This window comes from Aquarana catesbeiana, linkage group LG07 (genome assembly GCF_042186555.1).
Source record: "Aquarana catesbeiana isolate 2022-GZ linkage group LG07, ASM4218655v1, whole genome shotgun sequence".
Lineage (NCBI taxonomy): Eukaryota > Metazoa > Chordata > Amphibia > Anura > Ranidae > Aquarana > Aquarana catesbeiana.
The window spans coordinates 170,586,128-170,601,104 of NC_133330.1; the positions used below are offsets into that span (position 1 = coordinate 170,586,128).

At 40.5% G+C, this 14,977-nt stretch overlaps 1 protein-coding gene across 1 annotated transcript in view; it reads right to left on the minus strand.

Annotated features, from left to right (window-relative positions):
* Nucleotides 1–14,977, minus strand: part of PRG4 (proteoglycan 4) — a 276,400-nt gene that overhangs the window by 224,748 nt on the left and 36,675 nt on the right. The window contains exon 3 of the mRNA XM_073591959.1: nucleotides 6,630–6,752. Coding sequence (XP_073448060.1) covers nucleotides 6,630–6,752 — 123 coding nt within the window. The remainder of the gene's footprint in view (nucleotides 1–6,629; nucleotides 6,753–14,977) is intronic.

Genomic DNA, 14,977 nt, shown 5'->3' on the forward strand with positions numbered 1-14,977 from the left:
TCCATCCCAAAAAGTTTTCTGATGTATTTTTTCTCTGAGATGTTTAATTTATGAGGGTTGAATGAAACGTAATGCCTCCACTATGATCTTTCATCAACAGATAGCAGCACTAATAGGCGACAGTTATGGAAATGTTTTGCAGGTTCCCCTTTGCCAACTTTGTTGGTGGTAGATTATTATGGTGAATATTTTTTGCTACTCTCTGTAAATCAGAACCCTGTACTAAACCCACATAGGTATGATTTAAACAACATTTGGTGATTCATTTCCTGACAGCAAACTGTGTTGCTTCAGTTGCAATTCTGTATGCATGATGTTTATTTTGAAGTGAGCGCTATGTGTCTCTGTGCCAAAAAATATGCAACAATGTAAAGAAGAGTACATTCAAGTTGTGTAGCAAACAATGGTTTGGTCAACCTGTGACAGCATCTGTTGATCTTCACAGGTAACATGTTGTGAACAGCTTCAGATGATATACAGAGATTAAACAAATCTCCCTACATAAGTTTTACTTGTATATCTGCTGTCTTCAGCTTTCTAGACTCTTTAGAAAGTGCACATTGTGTTAGACATTTTTCTTCCTGTTTCAGCAGTGGGAGGGGTGTCTGGGCATACACTGTGTGTGATCTGATTGGAGGAAAGGCACACCCCCCCCCCTCCACATAGGCAGAGGAATTAGGGAAACTTGCAGAGCTGTGCTAAATACCTTTTGGCCTATGTATAAAGAATACAATTATTTATTTACAGTGTTTTTTAACAGAAAATAAGGAAATAGTTTTTTTAAACATTTTCGTTTTCTGTTTTCTATTATATAGTCAAAAGATGTAGAGAACCCAGTGTGGATTAAATACCACCAAAAAATTATACAAAATTCATTTGGGCACAGTGCTGTATGATCGAGTAATTGTCAGTCCAAACCTTCACAGCGCTGAAAACTGAAATGCATGCAATTCAGAAGCTGAGAATGTTGTTAGGACATGGACTACTGTATTGGCTTCATATTTTGTATGTACACAGTTATCTGGTGACTATGTAGTAACATAATATACACAATTAAAGGACACATTTTGAGAATTGTTTCTGTATTTATTCAAATAATATATTTACAGCTAGTCACAAGCAATTGCATGGAGGCATTACTTTTTATTCAAACCTTGTATAAAATATGAATGGCAGCCACAAAAACTGAATCAAACAGCCTAGAAAACCTGCTGTTCAAAGGTTGTGCATATCATGTAATATCCTAGCTGTCTGTTAGGCACTGACTTGCTTACACTGGACCTACCTGTAGTTCAGATGAAAGTCCTCCAGCAGCACCAACAGTATATCACATATGGTGGGGGCTCAAGACTTTTTATGCAGTAGTTACAATAAAATATCTACAATTTATACATATATGTAAGCATAACTGAATAATGTTTACGTGTTTGCCAGAAAGTTTTTTTTTTTAACCCCAGTTATTATACTCATAATTTGTTTCTGTAATAGTATCCTCAATTGCAGTTACATGAAATAGTAAAAACATAGGGGCACCACTCTTTTGGCCATACTTCCCCTGTGGGTCACAGAAATGCACTTAGTTCTCCTCTCCTGTGACCCATGTAAAGTCTGCTGTCAGCTGGTCCTGGCTCTGGAGAGATCCCAGCTTTCATGTCGGCATCTACCCAAATGCCTGGACCAGCAGCTGGCTTAGCCTCTTGGCATGCTGCTGAAAGGCTGAGCCAGCAGCTCCTGCCCCCTCCACAGCCCAGCTTTCCAGTGAGCACTGGAATGGAGGAGCAGAGCTGGTGACTGACAGTCACTGGCTCCCTGCTCACTGAAGACCGAGAACTGAGCAATCAGGGGTGTTCGCACGCTCAATATTCGGTCTAAAGGCTGTGCCTTGAAAAAGTATTCACACCGCTTGAAATTTTCCACATTTTGTCATAATACAGCCAAAAACGTAAAAAGTATTTTATAGGGATTTTATGTGAAATGGAAAATGATAAATGGTTTTCAAATTTTTTACATTTTTTACAAATAAATATCTAAAATTGTGGCGTTCATTTGTATTCAGCCCCTACTTTGTGGAACCACCTTTCACTGCAATTACAGCTGCAAGTTTTTTTTGGGTATGTCTCTACCAGCTTTGCACATCTAGAGTGTGAAATTTTTGCCTAGTCTTCTTTGCAAAATAGCTCAAGCTTTGTCAGATTGGATGGAGAGCGTGTGTGGACAGAAATTTTGAAGTCTTGCCACAGATTCTCAATTGGTTTTAGATCTGAACTTTGGCTATGCCTTTCTAACACATGAATATGCGTTGGTCTAAATCATGCCATTGTAGTTCTGGCTGTATGTTTAGGGTCGTTGTCCTGCTGGAATGTGAACCTCCACCCCAGTCTCAAGTCTTTTGCAGACTCAAACAGGTTTTCTTCTAAGATTTTCTTGTATTTGGCTCAATCTATCTTCCCATCAACTCTGACCAGCTTTACTGTCCCTGAATCCCCACAACATGATGCTGCCACCACCATGTTTCATGGTGGGAATGGTGTGTTCAGGGTGATGTGCAGTGTTATGCCGCGTACACACGGTCGGACTTTTCGTCTACAAAAGTCCGACAGCCTGTCCGACAGACTTCCGGCGGACTTTCGGCGGACTTGCAGCAGACTTTCTAACGAACGGACTTGCCTACACACGACCACACAAAAGTCCGACGGATTCGTACGTGATGACGTACACCGGACTAAAATAAGGAAGTTCATAGCCAGTAGCCAATAGCTGCCCTAGCATGGGTTTTTGTCCGTCGGACTAGCACACAGACGAGCGGATTTCGGGGTCCGTCGTAGTTACGACGTAAAGATTTGAAGCATGTTTCAAATCTAAAGTCCGTCGGATTTGAGGCTGAAAAAGTCTGCTGAAAGTCCGGAGAAGCCCACACACGATCGGATTACCAGCCAGCTTTAGTCCGTCGGCGTCCGTTGGACTTTTGTAGATGAAAAGTCCGACCGTGTGTACGCGGCATTAGTTTTCTGCCACACATTTTGCTTTTAGGACAAATAGTAAAATGTTGGTCTCATCTGACCAGAGCACCTTCTTCCGCATGTTTGCTCTGTCCCCCACATGGCTTCTCACAAACTGCAAAAGGGACTTCTTATGGCTTTCTTTCAACAATGACTTTCTTCTTGCCACTCTTCCATAAAAGCCAGATTTGTGGAGTGCACAACTAATAATTGTCCTGTGATCAGATTCTCCCACCTGAACTGTGGATCTCTGCAGCTGCTTCGGAGTTACTATGGGCTTCTTGGCTGCTTCTCTGAATTATTCTCTCCTTGCCTATCCTGTCAGTTTAGGTGGACGGCCATGTCTTGGTAGGTTTGCAGTTGTGCCATACTCTTTCCATTTTCGAACGATGGATTGAACAGTGCTCTGTGAGATGTTCAAAGCTTGGGATATTTTCTTTATAATCTAACCCTGCTTTAAACTTCTTCACAACTTTATCCCTGACCTGTCTGATGTGTTTCTTGACCCCCATGATGCTGTTAGTTCACTAAGGTTCTCTAACAAACCTCTGAGGGCTTCACAGAACAGCTTTATTTATACTGGGATTCATTTACTCACAGGTAGACTTTATTTACTAATTAGGTGACTTCTGAAGGCAATTGGTTTCACTAGACTTTAGGGGTATCAGAGTAAATACAAATGCACGCCACACTTTTCAGATATTTATTTGAAAAGATTTGAAAACCATTTATCATTTTCATTTCACCTCACAATTATGTGTCACTTTGTGTTGGTCTATCACATAAAATACCAATAAAATACATTTACGCTTTTGGTTGTGGAAAATTTCAAGGGGTATGAATACTTTTTCAAGGCACTGTATATGTTTGTTTTGTTAAAATCCTACACTTCTCATTTAACAAGTTGCTAGACCACTTAGTGAGGTAATTTGGTACAAGTGTAAACTATAGGGGTTATTTACTAAAGGCAAATCCACTTTGCACTACAAGTGCACTGCAAGTGCACTTGGAAGTGCAGTTGCTGTAGATCTGAGGGGGACATGCAAGGAAAATAAAAAAACAACATTTTTGCTTGCACATGATTGGACGATAAAATCAGCAGAGCTTCCCCTCAGATCTACAGCGACTGCACTTTTAGTGCAAAGTGGATTTGCCTTTAGTAAATAAACCCCTATGTGTTGTGTATTGCTTGAGTAAGCTGTATCTATTCTCTTCTGTCATGAAGGGTTATCTCTGTGAATACGTAACAGGCATATCAACTATTTAATGAAAAAATAGAAGAATTCAGAATTGACCTACATATGCACTAAATACATTTGTTGAATTACTCTTCAGCTACAGTATACTTAATACTTTTGAGTCCACATAAAAATTGCAGTTTAAAGCTATTTTAAATTGATACCTTATATAGGCACTTTTTCACTATTTGGACAATAATTCATGAATTTTTACTGACATCACAATAAAAACACATGCAACGGGCCAATATAAAAAGAATCCATTAAACTCGTCCCCTGCTGTCTCCTTTAGGATGTTTTAAACTAAAGTATAGGACATCTCGATAATAATGACAAATAGTGCAATGTATATGTTCTAAGTCTCAAAAGTATATGGATTGCCATCCCTGTGTATATGCAATCAACCCTTATTGACACATTAAAGGAGATATTTCATATGCACTCCACAACCTGGAATTAGATTTTGTAATAAAAATTGCATTCTAGATTGAATATGGGTTATATGGTGGTACTGGTCAGTTTTTGTAAGTGAGCATTTTTTGATTATGTGTTAGATTAATAATTGAGGAGTAGACTCTAAGACAGCTTTTTATTGAACTTTTGGATTTAACATAGCTAGTAGGTTAACAGATATTTTCATATACCTGCAGTATTTTTAAAACATGGGAAATGTGCATGTGTCAGTATTTCATTTATGACTAAATAGCATTTAAACATCAGTTTGAGATCTATTACCGTTCCTGTTGAAAGCTGCAGTACCAGAAACCACATTTTTGGACCCTTCTAAAACTTGAAAAGTCCAGTATGTAAATAACAATATAAACCAATGTTCTTCGTAATTGTTCTGTTTACTTTTTGATTATATTTATTTATTGTAAAAAAAAATTGTACAATTTCTGTAGCCAGTGTTTAGGTAATCTCTGAAGCAATGATTGGTAGTCATAAACGTATATTCACTGGGACTGGATTTTAAAGCCTTTTAAGTAAGTTTAGGTTATATTTTTTCAGGGGCGATGCTTACATTTAATGAGAAGTGTCTAAAATGTAGGGAAATAAAAAATAAATAAATAAAACATAAACAGGAGTTTGTCTTGCAAATGACTGGAAGTCTAAAGTGAATATGGCTCATATTTGCATTATTTTCATAAGTAAATAAGTAAATTAATAACCCAAAAATGGTTTATTGCTTTGTGTAAAATCCTTACACTAAAGAATTGTTATATGGAAACAAAAATCTTTCCTACATCGACTAGTTGGCCATGCAGCATGCACCTTGTGTATGGCAAACATAATATTCTGCATGTTTAAAAAGGAGACATTGACAGATACATTAGATGTCTCAGCACATAAACCTAGCTTCTGAGTTGCATTTTGAGAGCTATTATCTTCTTAAAGTGGAAATTTCATCAGAAAATTAAGTCCTGATAGATCACTTTAGGCTGGCCTCTTTTGCAGGTATAGCTATGTAAAACATAAAAAATAAGTGCCTATACTGTTTAAAATCCAGTAATGATATGTCTCTTCCTGCTCTGCACATGCTCAGTTGCACTCTGTTCTCAGCATTGTGCCTAAAATCAGAGGCCAATCTGCTGACAGTTTTAAGATTTAAGAAGGAAAGAAAATGACTAAATTCCCAAATCAACACAGTCAGTATTGATTGGGGAGTCCCTCCCACAACATTATTGTGTTCTGTTGGAAGAATATAGCCTGCAGCCTTCCCTGCCAGCAGAGCACAATGATCACTGCTGGCTGCTATAGCCACCGGCAGTGATCGCATGCAAAAAATCAGGCAGGCTGGTTGTACTAAAGCTGACCGATGGGTCGATTTTAGTACAACCAGCCTGCCCATAGACAGGTCGAATCTCGGGCGGGCCCTACTGAACCAGATTCGATCCATCTATGGCCGGCTTTACTTTTGCTGAAGGAGGAAGAAAGCAACGGGAATGATACAGACTGTTTGAAGGGAACAAAGATTAGGGAGGAAGAAAAGAAAAGCAGGAGAGGTGACAGGACAAACTCTGCTGCCAGGAAAAGACAAAAGAGTTAAACGTACAAGAATAGTGTCTTATTTTATGTCCCTGATATTCCTCTCTAACTGAGCCAAAACATACAATCAAGTCGGGAAATGTACATATTTAAGTTGAAGAATGTGACATATAGTTTTTGAGACCAAGGAGAAGGGGAGAATTTCCAATAAGGAATGAGTGCTCTTGGCTTCAACAAAATGGTGGCCTCCAGCAAGAAGAAATAGGAACAATGCTGAAAGCAATTTACAGCACACACTAATTTTGGTAGCATAATTATTATTGGGGAATTTATGTTCTTTTGCTAAAGAAATTAATTGTTATCAAACTGTTATGGGGTAAAGTTCCAGTTTAACCTCATTGGTTACCTGATGTGCAAACTGTCTTGTAGTCTAGACAACATTCCATATAAGTCATGCAGGTATAATCACAATGGCATGGATCCCCACGAAAATACCCTTGACCACATCTCCCAACACAGCTTCCTTCACCTACAATTAAACAGAAGAAATTACCTATTACTGCAAAAGTGAAAAATGTAGGTACCTTAAATTAAAAAAAAATAGAATTTTACAAACAACCCAAATGCTATCTTTTCAATATCACAATGAAAAAATAAACAACATATGATCTGAGCATCTAATTATTACTTGAGGATGTTTTGTAATATGCTAGATAAATTAATTTTCTTGTGTTTATTTTTTAACTTTCTCCCCTTGGGACCTTTGTGTTGTGTTTGGAATGTAGATCTCCAGATTGCCATGAGTGGGGATCTATTTTCTTTTTAATGCACAATGTAAATATCTGTGTGTGTAGAGTGATGGCCTTTTCAATCTATTTATTTGACTGTTGACTGAAAACAGTAGATACTGACCGATAGCCAGAGACCACGTGATCTAGGGTGCTTAAAGTGGAGTTCCACCCAAAATGGAACTTACGCTTTAAGGGAGGTGACCCCCTGACATGCCACATTTGGCATGTCATTTTTTTGGGGGGTAGCGGATACCCTCTTTTTAGAGGGTCCCAGCTCCCACTTCCTCCCGGCGCACCGCGGCACCCAAAGGGAGATCACCTCTCCCCCCTGCCTCTTGGCAATGACGTGTCCCAGATGATTGCCCAGCCAGTCACGATGCGCGGCGCAGCTCGCACATGCGCAGTGGGTGCCCAGCTGTGAAGCCACAGCCAGGCACCCACAGTTACAATGCCGGCGCCACAGAGAGGAGGGGGAGACGAGCGGGGCTTCGTTCCCCCGCATCGCTGGACCCTGGGACAGGTAAGTGTCTGATTATTAAAAGTCAGGAGCTACAGTATTTGTAGCTGCTGACTTTTATTTTTATTTTTTTTTAAGCAGAACTCCACTTTAAGCTGGGAGAGAAACTACAGTTTTTTATTCATTGCAAGAGAAAAAAAATGCTGTACTTGTCCTGATGTTGAGAGGCAAGGACTTGTTCCTCACATCCAGTACTCACAGAATGGATGTGGCAGTTATTGGGACTTATAAGGGAGTCTGGAAGCCCCCTTTATAATAAGGGGCCCCCAGATATCCACCCCCTACCAGGTACATTAGTATCCTTAATTACTCATTCTCACCAAAAAGTAAATGTAAATAAACACACACACACATACTCCATAGAAAAAAATGATTTAATTAAAATACGTCCAGTGATGTAAATCCTCGATGGCCGGACATGTTCACCTGTCACACCTCCGTTGTTAAATGACAGATCCCCAGGACTGCAGAGATGTAAACACAGCACTGAGAATTGCCAGCTTTGACAGCCAAGTATTGCATTAAAAGCTTTGGAGGGAGCAGCAGCAGAAAGGACAGGGATGCTGTGTACACTCTGGGGGAGATTTACTAAAGCTGGTACACACAGAATCTGGTGTAGCTGTGCATGGTAACTAATCAGTTTCTAACTTCAGCTTGTTCAATTAAGCTTTGCCAATAAAACCTAGCAACTGATTGGTTACTAGGCATAGCTGCACCAGATTTTGACTGCACCAGTTTTAGTAACTCCCCACCACTGTGTACTTTGGTAGTCATTTGGACGTACATGGCACACAGACGGTCCAAGACTGGTTAAACTATTCCATTCCTGGCCAAAATACAGATAATTTGGACCAGAATACAGACAAATTAAACATTATTACTTCTTTTACTCGTCCACAAATCATATGCAATCATGTTACAGCTTAGCTATGTAATCATTTTGCCTAGATACATACATAAAACATATGTACATAAAACCCTCAGAATATTAGGGCATTAAACAATAATTGCTACCATAACTTAGCAATCAAGTGTCCTTATGTCATAATTTGATTTAAATTGAGAAAATTGTCTTAGATAAAAAAAACAAGGTGACTAATATTAAAGTAGAACTACAGTGCCTTGAAAAAGTATTCCACATTTTGTCATGTTACAATCAAAAACGTAAACATTTTTGGGGGATTTTATGTGACAGACCAACACAAAGTGGCACATAATTGTGAAGTGGAAGGAAAATGATAAATGGTTTTCAACACTTTTTACAAATAAATATCCGTATCTAAAAAGTGTTCCATGTATTTGTATTCAACCCCCTTTACTCTGATACCCTAACTAAAATCTAGTGAAACCAATTGCCTTCAGAAGTCACCTAATTAGTAAATAGAGTCCACCTGTGTGTAATTTATTCTCAGTAATAATACAGCTGTTCTGTGAAGCCCTCATAGGTTTGTTAGAGAACCGTAGTGAACAAACAGCATCATGAAGACCAAGGAACACATCAGACAGGTCAGGGATAAAGTTGTGGAGGAGTTTAAAGCAGGGTTAGGTTATAAAAAATATCACAAGCTTTGAACATCTCACAGAGCACTGCTCAATCCATCATCTGAAAATGGAAAATGGAATATGGCACAACTGCAAACCTACCAAGACATGGACATTTCCCACCTAAACTGACAGGGGAGCAAACCAAGGAGAGCATTAATCAGAGAAGTAGCCAAGAGGCCCATGGTAACTCTGGAGGAGCTGCAGAGATCCACAGTTTAGGTGGGAAAATCTGTCCACAGGACAACTATTAGTCCTGCAATCCACAAATCTGGCCTTTATGGAAGAGTGGCAAAAAAAAGCCATTGTTGAAAGAATACCATAAGAAATCCCGCTTGCAGTTTGTGAGGACCCATGTGGGGGACGCAGCAAACATGTGGAAGAAGGTGCTCTGGTCAGATGAGACCAAAATTTAACTTTTTGGCCTAAAAGCACAACGCTATGTGTGGTGGAAAACTAACACTGCACATCACCCTGAACACACCATCCCCACCATAAAACATGGTGGTGGCAGCATCATGTTGAGGGAATACATTTCTTCAGCAGGGACAGGGAAGCTGGTCAGAGTTGATGGGAAGATGGATGGAGCCAAATACAGGGCAATCTTAGAAGAAAACCTGTTAGAGTCCGCAAAAGACTTGAGACTGGGGGAAGGTTCACATTCCAGCAGGACAACGACCCTAAACATACAGCCAGAGCTACAATGGAATGGTTTAGATCAAAGCATATTCATGTGTTAGAATGGCCCAGTCAAAGTCCAGACCTAAATCCAATTGAGAATGTGTGGCAAGACTTGAAAATTGCTGTTGACAGATGCTCTCCATCCAGTCTGAAAGAGCTTGAGCTATTTTGCAAAGAAGAATGGGCACAAATGTCACTCTCTAGATGTGCAAAGCTGGTAGAGACATACCCGAAAAGACTTGCAGCTGTAATTGCAGCGAAAGGTGGTTCTACAAAGTAATGACTCAGGGGGGCTGAATACAAATGCACTTCACACTTTTCAGATATTTATTTGTAAAAAATTTAAAAACCATTTATCATTTTCCTTCCACTTCACAATTATGTGTCACTTTGTGTTGGTCTATCACATAAAGTCCCAATAAAAACGGAAAATTGTATCATAATTACCGTAATTTTCCTTTCCTGGTGCCAATCCATGGCAGCATACCTGTAATAGAGCTCTGCCTCTACTCCACCTTCAGGACTAGGGAATAGCATAAATTAAAGGGCATAGCCCCTCCCCCAACATTCTTTATAATATAGAATACCTAGGGTGGGAGCTTATGCTGCCATGGATTGGCACCAGGAAAGGAAAATTACCTGTGATAAATAACTAGCTCACACGGGTAGGTTTAATGCTTTAACGAAAAATTTTAATCAGATACAGACATAGCAGCACGAAGTGCTCTTCTCCCGAACTCTACAGTCGTAAGAGCTTCGGGATCAACACGATAATGTTTAAGGAAAGTGTGTCGAGAAGACCAAGTGGTGGACCTGCATACTGTTTCCAAAAAAACATTTGCCCTCGCTGCCCAAAAAGCTGATACCGCTCTTGTTGAATGAGCATTCACCTGAGCCGGAGGTTCCAAGTTCTTCACCCTGTATGCTTTCTGAATTAGTTTGACAACCCAGGATGCCAAGGTTCTGGTAGAATCTTGCTTTGCTCTATTCTTACCCCATGGGATGATGAGTAATCTTGCAGAATTCCTGAAACTTGCTGTGGTTTCCAAGTAGGCACCGAGGACTTTGGATATGTCTAACCCGTGACAGGAGTTTGATTCTGAGTCCATGAAAACTGGTAACGCCCATGGTTCTGACAGATTTGCCATTGAGGTGACCTTGGGTGTGAATCCTCTGAGAGGGAGAAGTTCTACCCTATCTGGGAAAAAGGATATATGTTCATCCCCTACGCCTAGGGAGTGGAGTTCCGAAATCCTCCTGCCGGATATAATAGCCAACAGAAAAGTTGTTTTTAAAGTTAGGTTCCAAATTGAGACCTCTTCAACCGGCACAAACGGATGAGTGGATAGGACTTCCAATATTAGAGGAAGATCCCACTTTGGGAAGAAACGTCTGGATGGCGCACTGCAGCCGCATCAACCACAGGCATTGAACTTAAGGACTGAGTATCCGAATCTGCCAGTGGATACAGTTTGGATAAACGTGCGAGAGAAAACTTTTTATCAGTTTTGTTCCACTCATTCTCTATGATCTCCCTGATTTCCCCTATTAATGGGAAGAAGATTTGCTTTCTCTTGAAGAATGGAAAATAGGTTTTTGATTTTGATTTTTGAGGAGGCTCTTCCGGGTCTTCCCAGGCAATGGCGCTCCTCACCGCTTAGACAAAGGGTTGAACCAGGGAGAAATTGAAACCAGATGGTTCAGTATCATCTGAAGACTCCTTAGATTAATCTACAGGTGGAATTTGTTTAGCTGTTTTTCCTGATGGAGGCAAAGGAGTACTAACAGCTGATGGGCCCGGAATGTCAGGGTCTGAATCCAATACTTGCGCAGCTTGAGAAACCGGGTGAGCGGGGATCATGGCGTCAATTCAGAAAGAGAGTCTTTCATGGTTTGTTTAAGTAGGTCAACCACCTGTTGGCCTTCTAATTCCTGGTTAGCTGCGTAGTCCCTGAGACAGTCTCTACAGACAAGCTTATCAGGGAGTGGAACCCCGCAACAAACCCAGCATTTTTTCCTTGACGCCCCCGGTGGAGGCGAAGGTGAATGACAACGTCTACGAGATTCTGATCTTCTAGAAGATTTGTGGTGAGAAGAGCGTGACCTCCGCTCAGGACTATCATCATTGTCATGGCGCCTTGAGGACTTTCTGAAACGCTTTGAAGGAACAGGGCTGAAACAAACAAAAGTTTGTTTGTCAGTGGCGCACTCTTTTTTTTTTTTTTTAATACTCACGTACAGGTGGTCCACATACCTATTGGACACAAGAGGATCTTGACTATGAGACGATGGCTCATGGTGAATTATGGGCAGGAGGATCAGCTGTAGAAAGGCGAAGTAAGAAAACAAAAAGAAATATAGAGTCTATTTGAAAAACAATATAACCAAAGTCACTGCAACAGGCGTGTGAATAAAGTATAAAACATACCTCTAAAACTAAAGTAATTTGGACTGCAGGGCACACACTTGCTATGCAGAGCAGCCCTGAGCCCAATTTGGAGCCAAAATTTAAAGTAAAAAGGGGAGGGGAAGTTAATTGAGTGGACTTTCCCTATTACTGGCAAAAATACCTAATCTAAGCTGTTTTCCCTACACCAAGATGGCCGCCGAAGCCTCACAGCCCAATGTGCGTGCGCCCGCGCATGCGCACTAGCGGTTGGAAGAGGCTATTGCAGATACAGTCTCCAGCTGTATCCATAGCGGCCACACAGGCACACTGAGCCGCCGTGTACAATACTATACAAGGAGGAAGGCACCACCTCCCCTCCGCCGCTCAGCTCTGCCAGGCTCTCCCTCTCCCCTGCCAGCACAGTGAAACCGGAGAGATGAAAAAACACTGAACCGATCCCACGGTAAGAAAGGGTAAACACAAGGCTAGATAAATATATGGAAAAAAAGGCAAATACATGTCTTAAAGGGGCCAAAAATGTTTTTATTTTGTAACTTGTAAAATGTAATCACCAGGGTGCAAAAATACCACAGTCATGTGGTATGACCTGACCAAGAAGGAAGAGAAGCTGATCCTCCCACTATTATCACCATTCGTTTTTCTGGAAATTCAGCAGACTGCGTTCCTATGAGGAAACTCTTCAAGACCCCAAAAGATCCTCAGAAGGGGTTCCCAGTCTTATCAGCGCTAATAGCGGCCCAAGAACAGGGACTGCGCACAGGAGAGGCTTAACCCAGCGGACGCTGCCAACTGCAGAGGTATGGACATACTGCTACTCTTCACCAATCAAGAGGTATGAGGAAAAAAAGGAGAATGTTGGGGGAGGGGCTATGCCCTTTAATTTATGCTATTCACTAGTCCTGAAGGTGGAGTAGAGGCGGAGCTCTATCACAGGTATGCTGCCATGGAGGCACCAGGAAATACATTTCTTGGTTGTAACATGACAAAATGTGGTAAACCTTAAGGTGTAAGAATACTTTTTCAAGGCACTGTATAAGCAAAACTTTTTACATTTTGGACAGAGCAAGGGAGGTTTATAACCCCTGCCAGATTTTTTTTCGCCATCTGTGTCCCATTGTGGAGATTTCCCTTCACTTCATGTCCCATAACCAAACAGGAAGAGAGAGGAAATTCCTGCAAATTAGGGGAATTCCTCAGAGATCCCCAGGTCACCAGAACTATTGTCCCCATTTGAAGATTTTACCTCTATCTCTTTTCTGGGGCCAACCCAAAATTTTGGGATCTTCTTTTACTTTAACTTTCAATGATATTGATAAACAGGACAAACAGAGAGGGTGAATCCCTCTAATGGAGGAACAGACAGCTACAAATCTGACAAGCGTTCTAATCCCTTTTAACCAAAAAAACATTTTGCCTTTAGTTATTCTTTAATCTGTGCCTCTATGCCTCATAAATAAATATAAACAGATACATGATGCTGGTTAATAGGGATGAGCCGCACACCCCCCGGTTCGGTTCGCACCAGAACCTGCGAACGGACCAAAAATTTGCACGAACGTTAGAACCCCATTGACGTCTATGGGACTCGAACGTTCGAAATCGAAAGAGCTCATTTTAAAGGCTAATTTGCATGGTATTGTCCTAAAAAGGGTTTGGGGACCCGGGTCCTGCCCCAGGGGACATGTATCAATGCAAAAAAAACTTTTAAAAAAGGCCGTTTTTTCGGGAGCAGTGATTTTAATTATGCTTAAAGTTAAAAAAAAAAAGTGAAATATTCCTTTAAATATCGTACCTGGGGGGTGTCTATAGTATGCCTGTAAAGTGGCGCGTGTTTCCCATGCTTAGAACAGTCCCTGCACAAAATGTCATTTTTAAAGGAAAAAAAGTCATTTAAAACTGCTTGCGGCTTTAATGTAATGTCGGGTCCTGGCAATATGGATGAAAATCAGTGAGACAAACAGCATGGGTACCCCCCAGTCCATTACCAGGCCCTTTGGGTCTTGTATGGATAGTAAGGGGAACCCCGCACCTAAATTAAAAAAAGGAGAGGCGTGGGGCCACCAGGCCCTATATACTCTGAACAGCAGTATACAGGCGGTGCAAACAAGACAGGGACTGTAGGTTTGTTGTTAAGTAGAATCTGTTTGTAATTTTGAACTGGTACATTTTTAACGTGTTTCGCTCCAGCCAAAAAATCTATTTTAAGCTTTTTGGAAAACATGGGGAAGGGTTATCACCTCTGTGACATTTGTTTTGCTGTCTGTGCTCCTCTTCAAAAGATTTCACCTCACTTTTTATCCCAATGACTAATGTTTTTTGAAAATTTGGGTTTTTTTGTGAAACAAGGATTGGTGATAAAGCATCAGTGGAAAGGAGAAACGTTTTTCCCTTATTAACTCATACAGGAGAGAATTTCCCTTCCTAGGGGTAGATTTCATCTCACTTCCTGTTGTCTCCTTCCGTTTGCAATTAGGAGTCGTTTGTAAATTGGATGTTTAAAGAATAATATATAATAGTGTAGCGCTATGTGTATATATAAATAATAAATCTTACATGACTAAACAGTGAGCAAAAATCTAGCCATCCCTTGCAAGGCAAAAATAATTTAGAACCAACACTGAGTGATTCAAAGCAACACTTGAAATACAGTGAATATTGTAACACTTAAGATACAGTATATGTTATAAATCTATAATACGAAAATAATAGGGTGAGTCTGAAAGATCATACATATGTGACAAATCAACCAATATAGTCCATAAAAATTAACAAATGTGTTAATAGTGACTAGTGGAATAGAAAACCACCACCAA